Source organism: Gobius niger (assembly GCF_951799975.1).
Source record: "Gobius niger genome assembly, chromosome: 21".
NCBI lineage: Eukaryota > Metazoa > Chordata > Actinopteri > Gobiiformes > Gobiidae > Gobius > Gobius niger.
The window spans coordinates 1,047,094-1,070,120 of NC_136872.1; the positions used below are offsets into that span (position 1 = coordinate 1,047,094).

Genomic DNA, 23,027 nt, shown 5'->3' on the forward strand with positions numbered 1-23,027 from the left:
ATGTCATGTTTAGTTTTGGCCCAAACTCGTTTCTAGCTGTCACAGTCCCTCTTGCACACTCGCATTGTTCAAGCAAATCAATTATATGCCACTGCACCTTTCACGTTGTACAGCTTTGAGCAAAGTGAAGCATTTGGGGGGAAACATTGCAACAATCTATATTTTACAGTTGAACCCTGTGATGGCAGAAATAAATGTAATTTACAACAAAAAATCTGGTACTTCGGCTTTAATATTTTCTCACTCGGCTGTGACCCCTCCTCTCCTCAGGGCAACACTTTTGATGTGAACAAATCAAATATGACTGAAACTATTGAAGTTGTGTTTTGCCCCCTAAAACAGAAACAATGCTTTTCAGAACAAACTCATGATTTAAAGAATGATGGCGTTTTTGCTGAAGAATGATGTCGCTGGAGTAAAGGAAACGGAGCAGGAGGGAAAGGACTTTTATGACGCTGCGTGATCTGAGGCGGCTCTCGCTGTTCTCTGGATGTGGAGCGGTCAGCTGGTCCGTCTGCCCTCGCCCATCATCCAGGCGAGTGACCGCTCTGCTGAGGCGCTGCTTTCTGACGTGACTACACGAGCTGATATCCTTCAAATCTGGTGGAACCAAAACAGCACTCATTTGCGAAAGAACACTTATTTGGATAATGCTATAATATATAATATAATCATTCACCAATAGTGTGCATAGTGTGAGCTAATATCGGCCACAAGGGGGCAGTACAGGGGCACGATGGGAGTTAACTAATGGATTACTGCCATGATGAGATAAGATGCCATGTCTTCTCGCTCACACTGGTCAGATGCTTCAGACCCATGTCGCTCACACTGGTCAGATGTTTCAGACCCATGTCGCTCACACTGGTCAGATGCTTCAGGCCCATGTCGCTCACACTGGTCAGTTGCTTCAGACCCATGTCGCTCACACTGGTCAGATGTTTCAGACCCATGTCGCTCACACTGGTCAGATGCTTCAGACCCATGTCGCTCACACTGGTCAGATGCTTCAGACCCATGTCGCTCACACTGGTCAGATGCTTCAGGCCCATGTCGCTCACACTGGTCAGATGTTTCAGGCCCATGTCGCTCACACTGGTCACATTGGAGCTGGGTAAGGCCTGCTCAGGACTTTCAGTACACACAGATCAGAGTACACTGGACTGGGAGACTCCAAAAGTCATTTGAAACATTTTATTCTAAAAACATGTTTAACTGTTGTCATGGAGACTGCACACAGGGCTTTACAACTAAAAACGTGTGTGAACTAAAGAAACTTTGACTTTGGCAGCACAGTTCTCTCTGTGAACACAAGTCCTCATTTCAAATATTACATTTGTCCTGAACATTATCTTCAGATACATGGCTTCAGTTCAGAGCTAGCAAACGAGGAGGCTAACATCAGGTGAGCCTCTGAGTGTCCAGGTAAACATTATTTATCACAAGAAAATGTCTATGCTACTCACATGAATTAAACTATTACAGCTCGCCGTATAATGCCAGACCAAACAACAGTTCAACGCCATGAGTGTCTCTTAAAGGCGGCGGAGCAGATTCTTCACAAAGTGATACAGGCGCTGAAATGTACTCCCCATGTAAAGCCATATACACGTTTGATATTATTGTTATTCCTCTGGGACGTATTTCAGAAATGCTGTTAGCTGACAAAATATTCAAAATAGAAATTCAAAGCTGAAGGTCAATGTTCAAGGTAAAAACATCAGACCTATGTTCACAAAACGGATCCAAAACCAGACAGGGACAAGTTTGAAACAAAGACTGATTTTGGAATTTTGATTTTGGGCTGTGGTCAGCTCGAAAACTAAAACTAAAACTAAAGGGAAGCTTTTCTGAAACAAGCTCCAAAGCAAGACTTCTGCTTGTATCACAAAAAACACAAAGGGCTCAATCTGCTCCACCGAGAAGCTCGGCTCATCTTAAAGCAAAGGGAATCCAGTCCGGGAGTGGGCCACAGAGGGGTCAGGCTCCAGTCCGGGAGTGGGCCACAGAGGGGTCAGGCTCCAGTCCGGGAGTGGGCCACAGAGGGGTCAGGCTCCAGTCCGGGAGTGGGCCGCGGAGGGGTCAGGCTCCAGTCCGGGAGTGGGCCGCAGAGGGGTCAGGCTCCAGTCCGGGAGTGGGCCGCGGAGGGGTCAGGCTCCAGTCCGGGAGTGGGCCGCAGAGGGGTGAGGAGGTAGGCGTGTCTTAAAGGGAGTGCTCACTGGGCGAGTGTGTACGAGGAGGGGTCAGTGTGACGTAGCCTGCTCCACCTTGGACCCCAGCAGTGAGGGCGGCCCCTGAGCGGCCCCGGGGGAGGACGATGAGGGCCGGATGAGTGGAGGAGGGGGGTGGTTGTGAGGAGTGCGGGTCTGGAGTGGTCGTGTCTGCAGGGGCGGAGGCTGGCGCAGTAGGCTGGGCGGGGCAGATGGAGGTGCGGGACGTAGCAGCGGTGGAGGCTGGGACAGAGAGGACGGGGCCTGACCCGAGGACGGAGAGCCTCCCGAAGTGTCCGAGGGAGAGTCCTCCATCTTCACCTGCAAAGGCACCACATTAGGCAATTAGACGGGGCTAAGAACAGGCAGACGGGCAAAGCTAACGGCGGGTTAGTATGGAGGACCCTGGCTGCCAAAATAAATAAATATATTAATTAATTAATTAAAGATCAAATGTGCAAAGAAATGCATGCATTTATTATAATAAGTGCATTTATTATATATTTATTTATGTATTTATTTCTGTATTTCTTTATGAACATTGTTTTTGCTGATCATAGGATTTTAATAAAATGTTCATCAAATCTGAAAATGTAAAATGCCGACCACGGCCAACGGATGTGACGACATCGCCATCGCTCGTATTGTGTTTAAAGCAGTACTGTTTACGAAGTGCTATCTTAAGCCCTGGCCCTCAGATCGTCATCGTAACCACATCTCAGACAGGGGCCCTCACCTCGTCCTCGTCATTGGTTCCTTCAGCCCCAGGGCCCATGTCCTCTTCTTTAGGTGCGTCTTTGCTGGAGACCTGCTCCGCGGCCCACTCCCTCAGCACCTCGTCCAGGTTAAACCGGCGCCGATATGTCACGAAGAAGGAGCTGACCTGAACACAGGCAGAGTGAGTGTGGGCTCACGGAGAGCAGTAAGGGGGCGGTGTGTATGGAGAACAGTGCGGGTGTACTGGGGGAGAGCAGTGCGGGTGTACTGGGGAGAACAGTGCGGGTGTACTGGGGAGAACAGTGCGGGTGTACTGGGGAGAACAGTGCGGGTGTACTGGGGAGAACAGTGCGGGTGTACTGGGGAGAACAGTGCGGGTGTACTGGGGGAGAACAGTGCGGGTGTACTGGGGAGAGCAGTGCGGGTGTACTGGGGAGAGCAGTGCGGGTGTACTGGGGAGAGCAGTGCGGGTGTACTGGGGGAGAGCAGTGCGGGTGTACTGGGGAGAGCAGTGCGGGTGTACTGGGGAGAGCAGTGCGGGTGTACTGGGGAGAGCAGTGCGGGTGTACTGGGGAGAGCAGTGCGGGTGTACTGGGGAGAGCAGTGCGGGTGTACTGGGGAGAGCAGTGCGGGTGTACTGGGGAGAACAGTGCGGGTGTACTGGGGGAGAGCAGTGCGGGTGTACTGGGGAGAGCAGTGCGGGTGTACTGGGGAGAGCAGTGCGGGTGTACTGGGGGAGAACAGTGCGGGTGTACTGGGGGAGAACAGTGCGGGTGTACTGGGGAGAACAGTGCGGGTGTACTGGGGGAGAACAGTGCGGGTGTACTGGGGAGAGCAGTGCGGGTGTACTGGGGGATAGCAGTGCGGGTGTACTGGGGAGAACAGTGCGGGTGTACTGGGGGAGAACAGTGCGGGTGTACTGGGGGAGAGCAGTGCGGGTGTACTGGGGAGAGCAGTGCGGGTGTACTGGGGGAGAACAGTGCGGTGGTACTGGGGGAGAGCAGTGCGGGTGTACTGGGGGATAGCAGTGCGGGTGGACTGGGGAGAACAGTGCGGGTGTACTGGGGAGAACAGTGCGGGTGTACTGGGGGAGAGCAGTGCGGGTGTACTGGGGAGAGCAGTGCGGGTGTACTGGGGAGAGCAGTGCGGGTGTACTGGGGGAGAACAGTGCGGGTGTACTGGGGGAGAGCAGTGCGGGTGTACTGGGGAGAACAGTGCGGGTGTAATGGGGGAGAACAGTGCGGGTGTACTGGGGGAGAACAGTGCGGTGGTACTGGGGGAGAGCAGTGCGGGTGTACTGGGGAGAGCAGTGCGGGTGTACTGGGGAGAACAGTGCGGGTGTACTGGGGAGAACAGTGCGGTTGTACTGGGGAGAACAGTGCGGGTGTACTGGGGGAGAACAGTGCGGGTGTACTGGGGAGAGCAGTGCGGGTGTACTGGGGAGAACAGTGCGGGTGTACTGGGGAGAACAGTGCGGTTGTACTGGGGAGAACAGTGCGGGTGTACTGGGGAGAACAGTGCGGGTGTACTGGGGGAGAGCAGTGCGGGTGTACTGGGGAGAACAGTGCGGGTGTACTGGGGAGAGCAGTGCGGGTGTACTGGGGAGAGCAGTGCGGGTGTACTGGGGAGAGCAGTGCGGGTGTACTGGGGAGAGCAGTGCGGGTGTACTGGGGAGAGCAGTGCGGGTGTACTGGGGAGAACAGTGCGGGTGTACTGGGGGAGAACAGTGCGGGTGTACTGGGGGAGAACAGTGCGGGTGTACTGGGGGAGAACAGTGCGGGTGTACTGGGGGAGAACAGTGCGGGTGTACTGGGGGAGAGCAGTGCGGGTGTACTGGGGAGAGCAGTGCGGGTGTACTGGGGAGAGCAGTGCGGGTGTACTGGGGAGAGCAGTGCGGGTGTACTGGGGAGAGCAGTGCGGGTGTACTGGGGGAGAACAGTGTGGGTGTACTGGGGGAGAACAGTGTGGTCGTATGGAGAACAGTGCGGGTGTACTGGGGGAGAGCAGTGCGGGTGTACTGGGGAGAACAGTGCGGGTGTACTGGGGAGAACAGTGCGGGTGTACTGGGGGAGAGCAGTGCGGGTGTACTGTGAGAGAACAGTGCGGGTGTACTGGGGGAGAACAGTGTGGGTGTACTGGGGGAGAACAGTGTGGTCGTATGGAGAACAGTGCGGGTGTACTGGGGGAGAACAGTGTGGGTGTACTGGGGGAGAACAGTGTGGTCGTATGGAGAACAGTGCGGGTGTACTGGGGGAGAGCAGTGCGGGTGTACTGGGGAGAACAGTGCAGGTGTACTGGGGGAGAGCAGTGCGGGTGTACTGGGGGAGAACAGTGTGGGTGTACTGGGGGAGAACAGTGCGGGTGTACTGGGGAGAACAGTGCGGGTGTACTGGGGAGAACAGTGTGGGTGTACTGGGGGAGAGCAGTGCGGGTGTACTGGGGGATAGCAGTGCGGGTGTACTGGGGGATAGCAGTGCGGGTGTACTGGGGAGAACAGTGCGGGTGTACTGGGGAGAACAGTGCGGGTGTACTGGGGGATAGCAGTGCGGGTGTACTGGGGAGAACAGTGCGGGTGTACTGGGGAGAACAGTGCGGGTTTACTGGGGGATAGCAGTGCGGGTGTACTGGGGGATAGCAGTGCGGGTGTACTGGGGAGAACAGTGTGGGTGTACTGGGGAGAACAGTGCGGGTGTACTGGGGAGAACAGTGCGGGTGTACTGGGGGAGAACAGTGCGGGTGTACTGGGGGAGAACAGTGCGGGTGTACTGGGGAGAACAGTGCGGGTGTACTGGGGAGAACAGTGCGGGTGTACTGGGGGAGAACAGTGTGGTCGTATGGAGAACAGTGCGGGTGTACTGGGGGAGAGCAGTGCGGGTGTACTGGGGAGAACAGTGCGGGTGTACTGGGGGAGAGCAGTGCGGGTGTACTGGGGGATAGCAGTGCGGGTGTACTGGGGAGAACAGTGCGGGTGTACTGGGGGAGAACAGTGCGGGTGTACTGGGGGAGAACAGTGCGGGTGTACTGGGGGAGAACAGTGCGGGTGTACTGGGGGAGAACAGTGCGGGTGTACTGGGGGAGAACAGTGCGGATGTACTGGGGGAGAACAGTGCGGATGTACTGGGGAGAACAGTGCGGGTGTACTGGGGAGAGCAGTGCGGGTGTACTGGGGAGAGCAGTGCGGGTGTACTGGGGAGAGCAGTGCGGGTGTACTGGGGGAGAACAGTGCGGGTGTACTGGGGAGAGCAGTGCGGGTGTACTGGGGGAGAGCAGTGCGGGTGTACTGGGGGAGAACAGTGCGGGTGTACTGGGGAGAACAGTGTGGTCGTATGGAGAACAGTGCGGGTGTACTGGGGGAGAACAGTGCGGGTGTACTGGGGAGAACAGTGCGGGTGTACTGGGGAGAACAGTGCGGGTGTACTGGGGAGAACAGTGCGGGTGTACTGGGGGAGAGCAGTGCGGGTGTACTGGGGAGAACAGTGCGGGTGTACTGGGGAGAACAGTGCGGGTGTACTGGGGAGAACAGTGCGGGTGTACTGGGGAGAACAGTGCGGGTGTACTGGGGAGAACAGTGTGGGTGTACTGGGGGAGAACAGTGCGGGTGTACTGGGGAGAGCAGTGCGGGTGTACTGGGGGCTTAGACGGGCCTCACCTGTGCCGGAGTCTTGGTGCTGATGACCTCTGCGATGGCGGCAAAGTCCTTCCCGTAGCGGCGGATGGCTGTGGACACAAACAATCTGAGTTTTCTGTCCCTTTGGTTCAGATCAAACCAACAAATCTGTCGTCTTCAAAAGCATGAACTTTATCATTAAGAGATTTTTAATGAATAATTCTAAAATGTGCAACCAATGGTTGCACAATGGCAACCTAGTGGTTGCCTAGTGGTTACGACCAGGGGCGTCGGACTGGGGGGGTAAAGGGTACTGAGTACCCAGGGCCCAGAGCAGGGTAGGGGCCCTCAAAAATGCTGCAGAAAGCGTTCTGTATTGTACTTTCTAAGTTTCCTCATAATTGATACTATAAGAACTGAACAACCGGGCTAAAATACAATGGTTGCTACACAGTATTTTGCACAAACAATAATGATTGATAATATCTCAGGGCCCTGACACCCCTTCAAAAATGTGCCCAATGGTTCAGCCCACACACCGGTGTTCAGCACCGTGCGCTTCAGCTCAGCAGTGACTCTGATGAGGTGGACTCTGTAATGTACGCAGAGCTATGAGGAAAGACAGATATTAGTCTGGCCTCGCTCTAATGTGCTTTTATTTAGCACTAGCCTGTTCTAGCGGAGCTGAGAGGAAACTTTCTGTCATAAATGACAGTTAAACATGAGGTGAGGTGAGTCCTGCCTCTGCCTGCGCTGAGAAGTGGGCGGTGCAGAGTCAGAGTCAGAGCTCCTTCTCTCCTCGTTTTAACCTCTAAAGTTTCTCTTTCCTCATATTTATTATAATTGAGCCTCAGGCCAATACAGGGACAAAGCCACAGGTCGCGCACGCCGTTTTCGGCGAATTAATTATGCAAATTAGCCGCGCGCATTTGGAGACTGGCATTATAAATGCGCAGCTTTGGAGACGAGTCCACATGGTTCTAGTGAAAGGTGGAGCTCGAGCCATTTAGTCGATTCCACATAACTTTTTACAACAACAACTTACTGACAATACACTTAAAGGTATAGGCTTCAAATATGGTGGGACTAAAATCAGACTGAAGCCCTTGAGTTTTGTGTTCAGGCCTGTGGGCCACAGAGACATCATATAGTATCATCATTTTATGTAAAATAGCATTTTAATGCCTATTTTAAAGTGACAAATGTGTTATTCTCAGCACAAATATCCCATGTCCCTGGTGCAGCCCTCCTGTTTAATGTGATATGCTAATAATCATTATGCTCTACTTAAAACTAGCCATTTCAATTGGCCCAATGAAAATAGAATATTCCACCCTAATCTAAATATCTATGTCACCACAGGATTAAAGAAGTAACTGTAACTGAAGCCAAATCAGATGCAATTTCAAGTCAAACACTGACGAATTTGGTGCTACGCCCCTGGTTACGACTGCGGCACATGTGGAGGAACAGTGTTTTGGGGTCAAGTCCTGACTCCTGACTGTTTGCTGAATGTCTCTCCCCACATTATGCGGGTAAGAACCTAACATGTAACAGAAATGTCCATTTGAGTAGTTGAATAGTACAAATACTCAGAGGACCTCAATATAGGGAAAACCTGTAAAGTTCTGCCTACAGTTGTTTCAGCTGCTCTTCTAGACCTCTCCAGAAGAAGGATGACATAAACAGGAATCAGTAAGTTCAAATTTGACTCACAACTGTAATGTTGATTAAGTCCCAATTACACATTTATTTACACAACACATTTCCACCGTCTGCCAGAGGTGACAGAGAGGCCAATATGTTGAAATATTGATAATGTTACTTGAGCAGATTTATTTTCAATGACACTATAAATGGTGTGAAGCAAGTGTGGTATTTACAATAATTCCACGGCATTCCAAAATGGCATGAAAATAAATAAAAATAAAATAATTGTAAAGAATAAGGTGCACAAGATGAACCACACCTACTTTGTAGATGAGAATGAAGTATTCAATATTTACTCAGAGTGGAAAAAGCAACAATTATTTTTACTCAAGAGTACAGATACTTCATTATTTTACTAGAGTAAAAAGTACAATTTCTTCAAAAAAAATGAACCAGCTCTGAACCAGCTCTGAACCAGCTCTGACCCAGCTCTGACCCAGCTCTGAACCAGCTCTGAACCAGCTCTGACCCAGCTCTGAACCAGCTCTGACGCAGCTCTGACCCAGCTCTGAACCAGCTCTGAACCAGCTCTGAACCAGCTCTGAACCAGCTCTGACCCAGCTCTGACCCAGCTCTGACCCAGCTCTGACCCAGCTCTGACCCAGCTCTGAACCAGCTCTGAACCAGCTCTGACCCAGCTCTGAACCAGCTCTGACGCAGCTCTGACCCAGCTCTGAACCAGCTCTGAACCAGCTCTGAACCAGCTCTGAACCAGCTCTGACCCAGCTCTGACCCAGCTCTGACCCAGCTCTGACCCAGCTCTGAACCAGCTCTGACCCAGCTCTGACCCAGCTCTGAACCAGCTCTGACCCAGCTCTGACCCAGCTCTGACCCAGCTCTGACCCAGCTCTGACCCAGCTCTGACGCAGCTCTGACCCAGCTCTGACCCAGCTCATGGTGGAAAGGCCCTAGCAGTAAATGTCTGCAGTCTTGTCCTCACCCTGCACTGCCAGCAGCTGCTCCTCGGTGGTCCAGCGGGAGTTGATCTTGGGGGCGGGCTGTGAGACAGACAGGGTCAGTGGGCTGTCAGAGGGAAGTGTACCTACAGGAAGAGCAGGAGTGTTACCTCGTTAGGCTTGAAAGAGTCCACGCCCTCGGTCAGGCTGTGCTTCAGACTGCTGTTGTTCTGTTTGATGGCCTGCACCTGCACAGCACACACGCGTGTGGAGAGAGGAGAACAGTAATCATGGGTTACACTTCATGTACATTGTAGTCATTATTCATTCCAAACTCAGTGGTGGCTTATCCAAAACCCATTGTGAAGTGGAGTGCCCTCTGCAGGCATTGATGGGCAGATTTAAGACAAGGTTCCCTTTGCCACATGCAGTGCTTCACCAAACCACCTCAGCTCGTAGAAATGCTAAGGAAATACAGACACAATGTGCACTTGTGCAATTGCGCACTGAGCCCATCGTGACGCACCTTTTGACTGAGAGACAGCAGCAACAGTAGGATAAATCGCCAATGAAGACGAGGGATTACACGTGCCAACCAAGGCCAACAGTGAGCAGCTGCTAACAACACTTTCCTTTAACAGTGGAAATGTGCTATATTGAATTGAAACATTTTAAAAGATTTTTTTTTAATGGCTATGGGCAATCTAAAATTGCACACATTAGTGGGTATGTTGTATTTTATTGTAAATATCTGTTTTTCTTCTAACATGGATGATGTGTTTGTGAAGCTGCATGAATTTATAAGTCTAATGTGATTAGGGATGCACCGATACCACTTTTTCTAAAACCGATAAGAGTACTTTGATCTAAGTACTTGCCGATACTGAATACAGATACGAGTACAAGGCATTTTCTTCAACATTCTTAATCCTTGAGTAAAGTAGGCTACACATTTAAGAGCACTTATATTAGAATTGTGCTGATGCCATTTATTTATCTATTTAATTTCATTCAATATAATTTTTATTCCCCTCCTGGAATCGCCACCTTAACGTGGTGGAGGGGTTTGAGCGCCCGAATGATCTCTGTTGTCGGGGGCTTCGTGCCCCTGATAGGATCTCCCATGGCAAACAGGTCCTAGGTGACGGGTCAGACAAAGAGCGGTTCATGAAGCCCCTTATGAGAGACCAACAGGCCCGGTTAGAACCATGAGGCCGTCCTTCTGTGGACCCACCACCTGCAGGAGGAGCCATGAGGGGCTGGTGCAATGTGATTTGGGCAGCTCCAACAGCTGCCCCCACGACCCGGAAACGGACAAGTGGAAGAAGATGGATGGATGGATGGATGGATGGATGGATAATTTTTATTTTTTATTGCACTGTCCATAGACAGAAAAGCCCATGTCCAAAAGCTCCCAATGCCTGTGCTTTATTCATTTATGTATTTTTATTCAACAATAGTATTGAGATGTTACTTAAATGGTCTCTTTTCTCCTTTACTTCAGCTCCGTGTGGATTTTCTCCTGTGTTTGTAGTAACTTAGCGAGTAGCTACAGCGTTGCTATCTTCTCTCCTCAGGTGTACTTACTGTAGACGTTAATTTTATTCTGCAATGTTTTGTAACACCTGTGACCCTCGCCCATGGGACTACGAATGGAAATTAGCCTTTGGCTACACTCCGGCATGTTTACATGCATGTATACCATGTTTGTTCATTAACATGTCAAATGAAAAAGTGGCCATAATAAACAGAGAGCACGTTTCTATTTGAATGACACTCGTATGGTTGTACCTGTCTCTTGAGTGACACCAGCTGAGTGTCGAGCTGCCGTACGCTGAGCTGCCCTGAGTCGTGGGAGGCTGACACGGCTGTGATGTCCCCCTTGTCCAGGTACATGCCTTTGGGGGGTCTGCGGCGGGCCCGAAGAGGGTGGTGTCTGTACTGGGCTCCCATGCTCTCCTTCTTCACCACCCCAGATCGACTGGGGGTCAGCTTGTCCCCGCTGCTGCCGTTAGGGTTCTGCTTGGCTGCCTAAAAAGCACCATATACTTAACACAGTTCAGAACGCAGCACAATTGACGAGTCTTTTATACTCTCACCTCCTTCTTAGCATCGACATCAAAGTCACTGTCGCTGCCGGGCTCACCCTCTTCTATCTCATCATTACTGAAAACAGACACATTCACCAATCAGTTCACAGCAGGGTGGGTCCTACAGGGGACACACTAGGGGAGTTTGACCCCATTATGTGCTCAACTTGCCTTTACCCATAAGCCCTTCTCAGGAAACTATTGTTTGTCGGGGTGCTCCTTATGCGGGTGGAGTCTGAGCGACTTTGTTACGATTACTTTTCATTTTAAGCAAATTGAATGTGCAAAAAAAACATTTGGTTCAGAATTCAATATTTCTGTTGTCCATTCCCTCTCTGCCGCCTCACTCCTCCTGCCCGTCATGTTGCAAGTCGCAAAAATCAGAACATGTCTCTCTAAATTCTTTGAGAAACATGTTCTCAAATGTATTCTTGTCGTAGTGACAATCTTAAAAGTTAGACATTGGTGCACCACGATGTATTTAAATAATGTACTGAATCTTTTAAAAACAAACGTTCAAAGTAGAATCCGATGATCTATCTGCGCCTCACCTGTCGTCCTTCTCCCTCTTGCTGACCAGGCGGCGGGCCTGTCTGTCCATGACCGAGGTGCGGGTGCGCGTCTTCTTCCAGCTGTAGTAGTACTTGACCAGGCTGGAGATGAGTTTGTCTGGAAGCTGCACAGGTACATGTGTCACTCAGAGTCATTGGTGGTCTGCATGCGGTCTGCGCGGGGTCTGCGTTCTGTCTGCGGTCTGTCTGCGGTCTGCGTGAGGTCTGCGTGAGGTCTGCGTGAGGTCTGCGTGAGGTCTGCGGTCTGCGTGAGGTCTGCGTGAGGTCTGCGCGAGGTCTGCGGTCTGTCTGCGGTCTGTCTGCGGTCTGCGTGAGGTCTGCGTGAGGTCTGCGTGAGGTCTGCGTGAGGTCTGCGTGAGGTCTGCGTGAGGTCTGCGTGAGGTCTGCGTGAGGTCTGCGTGAGGTCTGCGTGAGGTCTGCGGTCTGCGTGAGGTCTGCATGAGGTCTGCGGTCTGCGTGAGGTCTGCGTGAGGTCTGCATGAGGTCTGCGGTCTGCGTGAGGTCTGCGTGAGGTCTGCGTGAGGTCTGCGTGAGGTCTGCGTGAGGTCTGCGTGAGGTCTGCATGAGGTCTGCATGAGGTCTGCGTGAGGTCTGCGTGAGGTCTGCGTGAGGTCTGCGTGAGGTCTGCGTGAGGTCTGCGTGAGGTCTGCGTGAGGTCTGCGTGAGGTCTGCGTGAGGTCTGCATGAGGTCTGCGTGAGGTCTGCGTTCTGTCTGAGGTCTGCGTGAGGTCTGCGTGAGGTCTGCGCGAGGTCTGCGCGAGGTCTGCGTTCTGTCTGCGGTCTGCGTGAGGTCTGCGTTCTGTCTGCGGTCTGCGTGAGGTCTGCGCGAGGTCTGCGTGAGGTCTGCGTTCTGTCTGCGGTCTGCGTGAGGTCTGCGCGAGGTCTGCGCGAGGTCTGCGTTCTGTCTGCGGTCTGCGTGAGGTCTGCGTTCTGTCTGCGGTCTGCGTGCGGTCTGCGTGAGGTCTGCGTGAGGTCTGCGGTCTGCGGTCTGCGTGAGGTCTGCGTGAGGTCTGCGTGAGGTCTGCGTGAGGTCTGCGTGAGGTCTGCGGTCTGCGTGAGGTCTGCGTGAGGTCTGCGTGAGGTCTGCGTGAGGTCTGCGTGAGGTCTGCGTGAGGTCTGCGTGAGGTCTGCGTGAGGTCTGCGTGAGGTCTGCGTGAGGTCTGCGGTCTGCGTGAGGTCTGCGTGAGGTCTGCGTGAGGTCTGCGTGAGGTCTGCGTGAGGTCTGCGTGAGGTCTGCGTGAGGTCTGCGTGAGGTCTGCGTGAGGTCTGCGTGAGGTCTGCGTGAGGTCTGCGTGAGGTCTGCGTGAGGTCTGCGTGAGGTCTGCGTGAGGTCTGCGCGAGGTCTGCGCGAGGTCTGCGCGAGGTCTGCGCGAGGTCTGCGCGAGGTCTGCGTTAGGTCTGCGTTAGGTCTGCGTGAGGTCTGCATGAGGTCTGCGCGAGGTCTGCGTGAGGTCTGCATGAGGTCTGCGTGCGGTCTGTGCGCGGTCTGCGTGAGGTCTGCGTGAGGTCTGCGTGAGGTCTGCGTTCTGTCTGTGGTCTGCGTGAGGTCTGCGTGAGGTCTGCGCGAGGTCTGCGTGAGGTCTGCGTGAGGTCTGCGCGAGGTCTGCGCGAGGTCTGCGTGAGGTCTGCGTGAGGTCTGCGCGAGGTCTGCGCGAGGTCTGTATATATAAATGGACAGCTTCTCCTCACTCCTCCCCGTTTACCATAATGACCACGCTCGTGGGGGAAGTCATGGTGGATTTACAGACTCCGCATCCCCAGCTCTGACGAAGCATGTTCCTAAATAGGTCATACGGGATCTTCACTGTAGACTCGGCCCTTGTGTGATGTGTAGCTCGCGCTGCTCCAATGCTAACAGTCCGAGCCTCATTAAGTACCAGATTTCTAAAATTCTTCTTACGAAAACCAGCCTGGTTTCTTTAGTTGTGACTAACCCAGCATTATCTCAGGAGGAAGATCTAGCCTAGTCTAGTGTTGAAAAAATAGAAACCAGGCTAAAGTTGTTTTTAAGGTGTCTAAGCTCCAATACTTTTCAATGGGGCAGTAGAGGCGATATGGAGGAACTACAGCAATGGCGGCCTCTAGTGTCGTGGGCATAAAGCAGAGCAGCCAGCGGCCATTGGGTCTGTGTGGGGCTCACCATCTGCTGGATGCGGTGGAAGCTCTTGCCGTGGAAGCTGAAGGCCTGTTCAAACAGCACCTTGTCCTCCACGGTCCACTCATCGGGGAAGGGGGTGAAGTTGGCCAGGTCGGCCAGGGAGCGCTCCACATCGTGTTTGTGCCACAGCAGCATGCCCAGAGCCTGAACACACCACGGTACTTCATGTTTCAGACGTTCTTAGACACAGACGGCCTAGCCGAGGAGGAAGAAAACCTCTCATGGGAATCACAATTTTTAGCCATTTTCTGTCGAAATATAAACATATTCATCACACACAAAAAAGTCAAGCCAAAATCGGGTCCATATGGATGTGTTTCACAGCAAATGTTTCAGTAGAAGTCACAAACGTCACTCATTGCTAACTTAAGCATAGGTAGCATGAAGCTACTGATAGCTTCTTGGTTAAAATTGTCGTGTTTTTAAGTACTTATGGGCTGTTGAACCACTTTGCTCTTCCTATCTTTAGTAGAAAAATATATTATTTAGCATTTGTTAAAGAGTAATGGTGGAGAAATGAGAGAACGTTCAGTTTCTTTCTTTTCCCCTGCTGGCTGCCTTAAATATGGGCCGTCTGTATCAATGGAGTCTCCCGTTAAATCTACAACCTTCACTGATCTAATTCTAATATTCTAATTCTAATGCTCAGAACAACTTAAATACCGGCAGCCGAGGCTCTAGTCTACAGAAACTCACGCAAAAAAGGACATTTCTGCCAAATCAGTGTAAACCTTTAAGCCTGAAATGTAATTGTATTAAGTACATCTTCTATAGTCTAATCTGTCAGACACTATAGGCAGCACAGTGATGCCCAACACTACCTGCTCCATGTTGTACCCGTGCTTCTCCTTCGCCATCAGGATGTACTCGTCCACTGCACACAGGAAAGAGGAAGTCAGACAGGACAGGGACAGGTCAGACAGGACAGGGACAGGTCAGACAGGACAGGGACAGGTCAGACAGGACAGGACAGGAGCTGTGTGTGAGGGTCTTACACATGGCGTCTGAGAGCTGGCTGTTGGGGCACCAAACCAGCATGCTCCTCTGGTCCTTCTCTGTGTAGCGACTGGGACTGTCTGTGGAACACACATGTCAGAGCTGAATTAGAACCAGGGCTCCACACTCACATTGTGGAACCATGACGAACAGAACACAGCAGGAGCATGTGCACCTGACTGCAGCCATCTTAAAAAGCTCATTTCTCATTCACACCCATGACATGTCACACTCTGGAGTCCTGTACATGCATCACCACCCTCTCCGCTCCTTTGACATATCCAGCTGATGTGAAGCCATTACCTGGTTTGAACTCTGGGATCTGGGCCTGGTAGTCTCCTCCCACTCGGATCATGCTGTCTGGAAGAGAAACATACACACAAACCTCTGAGTGGACTTTAAGTTTAGTCCATGTCCTCGTCTCCATTCAAGGCGCACAAACATACATAAGCACACTTTGGTTTGACCGGAGACCGGATCGTTAACCCTTGAATGGAAGCTTCAGTAGAACATGTGCTCTGAGCTGCTCTTACCGTGAGCATGCTCCTCATCACTGCTCTCCTCCTCAGAATGGGGCTGGCTGTTGCCATTGGTAACAGTCTTGGCTCGGCTTCTTGAGAGGACCCCGGACCCCGAGCGCTCCATCACTGAGGGCATGGCTCTGAAATGATTCCAACCATTCAGTACAAGTCCAGACAGCAGTAAACGCACAGAGGCCAGTACTGACCAATACAATGACGGCTAAATACATCACATTAATATACACAACAAAAACAAAAACACTTTCAAACATGCAACGGTTCAGTTTTAGTTCCATTTTAGCCTTGTCCTGCTCTAATATAGTGTTTTCATTAAGTCTAGTTATGTTCATACTATTTGATATAAATCGCAACAATATTGTTGTATCTGGAAAAAAGTTAATCTCCACATACAGGTGAAACTCGGAAAATTTGAATATCGTTACAAAGTTAAAATGTGAAACTAATATATGATATACACTGCATTCCAAATGATTATGCAAATGATATTTCAGTGTCATAGAGTTTGAACAAATCAAATCAAATCGTGTTCACTGATGAGGCCGTGTGACCCTGGATGGTCAGATGGATGGAGTAGTGGATGTTTGTGAATGGCCACCATGTCCCAACAAGGCTGTGACGTCAGTAAGGAGGGGGCGGAGTCAGAATCATAGGGAGAGAGCTGGTCGGCCCCTTTAGGATCCCTGAAGGTGTGAAAATGACCTCTGTATTCGTTATCCACTTGCGGTTGATAAAGTTGGTGAAGCAGGAAACACAAAGTATTTAAGAGTGAAGCACATAAAAGAACACAACTGTAACACCAATCAACTTAAACACTGAGCAGGTGAATCTACGTTGTGTTTTGTGCGCTCTACTCTGTTTAGACAGATCGGCAGATATGTAACTGAACTATTGGATCGATAACAGGTTCAGTTTGTCTCTGAATACATGGCCGTAGTTGCTGTTGTTGAGACAAAAATGACAAAAAACATGTTTTTGTCATGGACATCTTACGATTGAGGGAATGATATCAGAAAGAACTTTTACATCGCACTTTTCATTCATTGCTCTGTAGCCCAACAGGAGATACTATTTGACGTTGGACTAACTCAGAGGAGAGTCCTCTCTTCAAGATAGTCCAAGTACGTAGAGTCCAATCCAGAGAGACAAGCGCAGTGTCCTCGTCAGTAAAGAAGTGTACAGAAAAAGATGAGTGTGTGAAAAGAGTCTGGGACCGATCCTAGAATCTCTAACTGGAGCTAAGGACCTACAAGGTGAGCCAACGCCGTGCGTGAGGGGAAATGGGCCGGTCAGAATCAGAAAACTGCATCTCTGACCACCTGCTGTTTTGGAGAGATTGCCATATCCTGGTTCGGTTATTTATTATTTATCTACTTATTTCACTGAAGCTCGACGCACAAATACAGGCACGTTAGACTTTTCACCACCCACTTATTGTCAGTCTTTGTTATGTTCCAAGAGAGTGACAAGGCAGATTCAGCCAATGGCAGTGAAGTGTGAACCGGCGGCAGATGGCTTTACTTTCCTCTTCAAGCGCACATGAAACAAGATCACCAAAGAGTGATCAGGTTAGTAACACTGTTACAAAACTGAAGGTGGAGAATAAGGATGTCAAGTCCCGTGGTCATAAAAGCTCGCGGTATTTATTGTGAATTCATCTAGTATTCATTTATTTAGTAATCTGGCTAATACAGATATTCTTTTTACTATTTTTATTTTTTAAATCATAATTTTATTGCCTTTTCTTTATAGGGGTAAAAACCTGAAGACAAAAAATATGCTTGCATGTTCAATAAGTTTTTAATTCAAACAACACTTAAAGCCACACCGAATAAAATTTTACCCAATAAATACAAGTGAACAGTACTTCATTTGTAAATGAGTACTTTCAGGAACACTTTTGGTCTGATGTGATGGATTGGGAGAACAGGCCAAAACATTTGCCGGAACACTCTCATTAGACACCATTATATCAGATACATTTTTTGCTGGATCCTCCTAAATATTTCCCGAATCCTTCACCCTGAAGAAAATTGAATTAGGGGAAAGCGTTGCCCCAAACGGGGGATCAAATTAAGCATTTGTTTTATGACAGATATTTTCATCATTGAATAATGTGCAAACAAACATCAGCTCTACTAAGACATGACTGTAACTGGAGTGGGTGCGTCTCCACTTCGATGTGACTAAAGTCAGCAGAATTTGAGATTTAAAAAGGTTAGGTTCTTATCCAAATCCATTCTTTGATTTACCACTGCAGAAATAGCATTTTCATTAGAAGCATATTTTGTATTGTTGGCAACAGTATAGTCCAAAATGTTACGCAGTGTACCTTTAAATAAATATAAAAATGTATCTTGTTTCTTGTTTGTGAAGATTTAGACAGTACTTTATGTATATTGTTTCCCTGAGTTTTCCTCACTATAATTGTACTGTGACTCTAAAATGAGGAGAATGGTTAACAAATGGACTTATGAGCCCAAAAGCGTTCTTACGCTCACTGGGACTCCCAGGGGCTTCAGGTGAACGACGTGGAGGACGTGACACCTCCCCCAAACACAAGCAGCCCCCCGCCCCCCCTCCCCCCGCTCCAACAGTCTACTTCAGACGGTCATCTCAGGACACGGCACAGTCTGAGCCGCCGCCCGGTGTACGGTCAGCGAGCCGCGCACGAGCAGCCCCACGCGTCCCCGGTGCGGGGTGATGGGGGGGGGGACAAGCGGCTGTGGAGCCAAACTCGCCTCACAATACGAGTGCTCGAGGCTCTCACTGGGCGTCTTTGTCTCTGGCGGCACCCGCCCCCCCCCCCTCAAACTAACAGCTGCTGTGCCCGAAGTTAGCTCCAAACTAAAAACTCACTCATCCAACACAAAAACACACGTGTACGATCGCACAAGTGTACGTCACACACGTGTACGGTCGCACAAGTGTACGTCACACAAGTGTACGGTCTCACACGTGTACGGTCACACACGTGTACGGTCGCACAAGTGTACGGTCGCACACGTGTACGGTCTCACACGTCTACGGTCGCACACGTGTACGGTCGCACACGTCTACGGTCGCACACGTGTACGGTCGCACACGTGTACGGTCGCACACGTCTACGGTCGCACACGTGTACGGTCGCACACGTGTACGGTCGCACAAGTGTACGGTCGCACACGTGTACGGTCGCACAAGTGTACGTCACACAAGTGTACGGTCACACAAGTGTACGTCACACAAGTGTACGTCGCACAAGTGTACGGTCACACAAGTGTACGGTCGCACAAGTGTACGTCACACAAGTGTACGTCGCACAAGTGTACGGTCACACAAGTGTACGTCGCACAAGTGTACGGTCACACAAGTGTACGGTCGCACAAGTGTACGGTCACACAAGTGTACGTCGCACAAGTGTACGGTCACACAAGTGTACGTCACACAAGTGTACGGTCGCACAAGTGTACGGTCGCACACGTGTACGGTCGCACAAGTGTACGTCACACAAGTGTACGGTCACACAAGTGTACGTCACACAAGTGTACGTCACACAAGTGTACGTCACACAAGTGTACGGTCGCACACGTGTACGGTCGCACACGTCTACGGTCGCACACGTGTACGGTCGCACACGTCTACGGTCGCACACGTCTACGGTCGCACACGTGTACGGTCGCACACGTGTACGTCACACAAGTACACACGTGTACGGTCGCACAAGTGTACGGTCTCACAAGTACACACGTGTACGGTCGCACAAGTGTACGGTCACACAAGTGTACGGTCGCACACGTGTACGGTCGCACACGTGTACGGTCGCACAAGTGTATGTCACACAAGTGTACGTCACACAAGTGTACGGTCGCACACGTGTACGGTCGCACACGTGTACGGTCGCACACGTGTGCGGTCACACAAGTGTACGTCACACAAGTGTACGGTCACACACGTGTACGGTCGCACAAGTGTACGGTCGCACAAGTGTACGGTCGCACAAGTGTACGTCCGCACACGTGTACGGTCGCACACGTGTACGGTCGCACACGTGTACGGTCGCACACGTGTGCGGTCACACAAGTGTACGTCACACAAGTGTACGGTCACACACGTGTACGGTCGCACAAGTGTACGGTCGCACACGTGTACGGTCACACAAGTGTACGGTCGCACAAGTGTACGTCACACAAGTGTACGGTCGCACAAGTGTACGGTCGCACACGTGTACGGTCGCACAAGTGTACGTCACACAAGTGTACGTCACACAAGTGTACGGTCGCACAAGTGTACGGTCGCACACGTGTACGGTCGCACAAGTGTACGTCACACAAGTGTACGGTCGCACAAGTGTACGGTAGCACAAGTGTACGGTCGCACACGTGTACGGTCGCACACGTGTACGGTCGCACACGTGTACGGTCGCACACGTGTACGGTCGCACACGTGTACGGTCGCACAAGTGTACGGTCGCACACGTGTACGGTCACACAAGTGTACGTCACACAAGTGTACTGTCGCACACGTGTACGGTCACACAAGTGTACGTCACACAAGTGTACGGTCGCACACGTGTACGGTCGCACACGTGTACGGTCGCACACGTGTACGGTCACACAAGTGTACGTCGCACAAGTGTACGTCACACAAGTGTACGGTCGCACAAGTGTACGTCGCACAAGTGTACGTCACACAAGTGTACGGTCACACAAGTGTACGTCACACAAGTGTACGGTCGCACAAGTGTACGTCGCACAAGTGTACGTCACACAAGTGTACGGTCGCACAAGTGTACGTCACACAAGTGTACGGTCACACAAGTGTACGTCACACAAGTGTACGGTCGCACAAGTGTACGTCGCACAAGTGTACGTCACACAAGTGTACGGTCACACAAGTGTACGGTCGCACACGTGTACGGTCGCACACGTGTACGGTCACACAAGTGTACGGTCGCACAAGTGTACGTCACACACGTGTACGGTCGCACACGTGTACGGTCGCACACGTGTACGGTCGCACAAGTACACACGTGTACGGTCTCACAAGTACACACGTGTACGGTCTCACAAGTACACACGTGTACGGTCTCACAAGTACACACGTGTACGGTCTCACAAGTGTACGGTCGCACAAGTGTACGGTCGCACAAGTGTACGGTCGCACAAGTGTACGTCACACAAGTACACACGTGTACGGTCGCACAAGTGTACGGTCTCACAAGTACACACGTGTACGGTCGCACAAGTGTACGGCACAAGTGTACGGTCGCACAAGTGTACGGTCACACAAGTACACACGTGTACGGTCACACAAGTGTACGGTCGCACAAGTGTACGGCACAAGTGTACGTCACACAAGTGTACGGTCGCACACGTGTACGGTCTCACAAGTACACACGTGTACGGTCGCACAAGTGTACGTCACACAAGTACACACGTGTACGGTCACACAAGTACACACGTGTACGGTCACACAAGTGTACGGTCACACAAGTACACACGTGTACGGTCACACAAGTACACACGTGTACGGTCACACAAGTACACACGTGTACGGTCACACAAGTGTACGGTCACACAAGTACACACGTGTACGGTCACACAAGTACACACGTGTACGGTCACACAAGTGTACGGTCACACAAGTGTACGTCACACAAGTGTACGGTCACACAAGTGTACGGTCACACAAGTGTACGGTCGCACAAGTGTACGGTCACACAAGTGTACGGTCACACACGTACACGGTCACACAAGTGTACGTCACACGTGCACGGCTCGTTAGCTCCACACTGTTTGAAAAAGCTCAGGTAGCCTCGATCGCCGCTTTGGGATAGCCTCGATCACCTTGAGAGATCCATTTCTTCATCAAACTTCATCATTTACACTGCACAGAGTCAATGTAACCCACCGTAAAGTACCGAACAGAGCGCTCTCATCCCCGCACCCCCGTGGCTTCACCGGGAGGCTTGTTTTCTAAGTGTGTGAACAGGATGCTGGTGGACACTTTGTTTCAGGGAAAAAAGAAAAAGACTTTTCAAACAATGTGTCGCTCTTGAACGCAGCCTCCAACATTTGCTGGTCCAGAGACTCGCTCGGCCGACTTTACAACAGAGACATCTGGCTGGGTCACACTTTCCTCTTTTGTCTGCCCACGCTGAGCCGCCGCGGAGCCGCCGTGAGCCGCCGCGGAGCCGCCGCGGAGCCGCCGTGGACAAACTCCCGGGCAGCTCCACTTCAGCTCTCGGGATAGCGAGGCCACGGAGACTCGTGTGGGACGCTTTCGTTGGTTTAAGGACGGAAGGACTCCTCACTTCCCCCTCTCGGAGTGCACCGGGCACAGTCGTTGGGATGCTAGCGTTAGCCTGTTAGCTCGAGGCTAGTACGCTCGTTACATTAGTAACGTCAGTAGTTGAAGTGGAGAGAACAGTTGGACCTTACCTCCGTCTGTGTTCTCCGAGCTCAAAGTTGCTCCACGGCTCTGGCTGCGCCTCCCGACGGTCTCCGGGCCGGTACCAGACACTTGGGGATCCTTGGAGCTTGAATTGGAGCCTAATTGGAGCGGAGTGTGGTACAATGAGGAGCAGAGCTGGAGATGGAGCTGAGCCGGACTACACCCCAGAGGAGCGTGGACATCCGCCTGATGCCTCTGCGAGCAGCGTTAACTAGATCTCCCTGACTGTGCCATGCAGACCCCCGGAGCCCCCCATGAGCTTTCTCACTGCTCACTGGAACTCACTCAGTTTCACACTTTAATGCATTGGTACATTTTAGATGAAGAGCACATGGGTCTGGCCAACTAGGGCTGGACTGGACAACATGATGGAACCAAAAACCCAGATCATCACACACAATAAACACATGGCACAAATCAGAAGGCAGATGAAAGAATAACAGCAGGCCGACATGACCATGTTACAGACACCCCCACATATATGAGCTTAGCCATGTTACAGACACCCCCACATATGAGCTTAGCCATCTTACAGACACCCCCACATATATGACTTAGCCATGTTACAGACACCCCCACATATGAGCTTAGCCATGTTACAGACACCCCCACACATATGAGCTTAGCCATGTTACAGACACCCCCCCACATATATGAGCTCAGCCATGTTACAGACACCCCCCCACATATATGAGCTCAGCCATGTTACAGACACCCCCCCACATATATGAGCTCAGCCATGTTACAGACACCCCCCCACATATATGAGCTCAGCCATGTTACAGACACCCCCACATATATGACTTAGCCATGTTACAGACACCCCCACATATATGACTTAGCCATGTTACAGACACCCCCACATATATGACTTAGCCATGTTACAGACACCCCCACACATATATGAGCTTAGCCATGTTACAGACACCCCCACATATATGACTTAGCCATGTTACAGACACCCCCCCACATATATGAGCTCAGCCATGTTACAGACACCCCCACATATATGACTTAGCCATGTTACAGACACCCCCACATATATGACTTAGCCATGTTACAGACACACCCCCACATATATGAGCTTAGCCATGTTA

The 23,027-nt window shown here is 51.1% G+C and overlaps 1 protein-coding gene across 1 annotated transcript; it reads right to left on the reverse strand.

Moving 5' to 3' along the window:
* Nucleotides 1-1,834: 1,834 nt before the first annotated feature.
* rcor2 (REST corepressor 2) lies at nt 1,835-22,113 on the reverse strand. Its single transcript, XM_079579615.1, has 14 exons — nt 21,918-22,113; nt 15,490-15,617; nt 15,260-15,316; nt 14,956-15,036; nt 14,782-14,834; nt 13,943-14,104; nt 11,782-11,906; nt 11,240-11,306; nt 10,932-11,171; nt 9,311-9,388; nt 9,185-9,242; nt 6,577-6,644; nt 2,947-3,093; nt 1,835-2,531 (listed from the first exon to the last, which is right to left on the reverse strand). Exons 2-14 carry the CDS (start codon nt 15,611-15,613, stop codon nt 2,244-2,246), a joined length of 1,548 nt encoding a protein of 515 aa, XP_079435741.1. The 5' UTR covers nt 15,614-15,617; nt 21,918-22,113; the 3' UTR covers nt 1,835-2,243.
* Between the last annotated feature and the right edge of the window lie 914 nt (nt 22,114-23,027).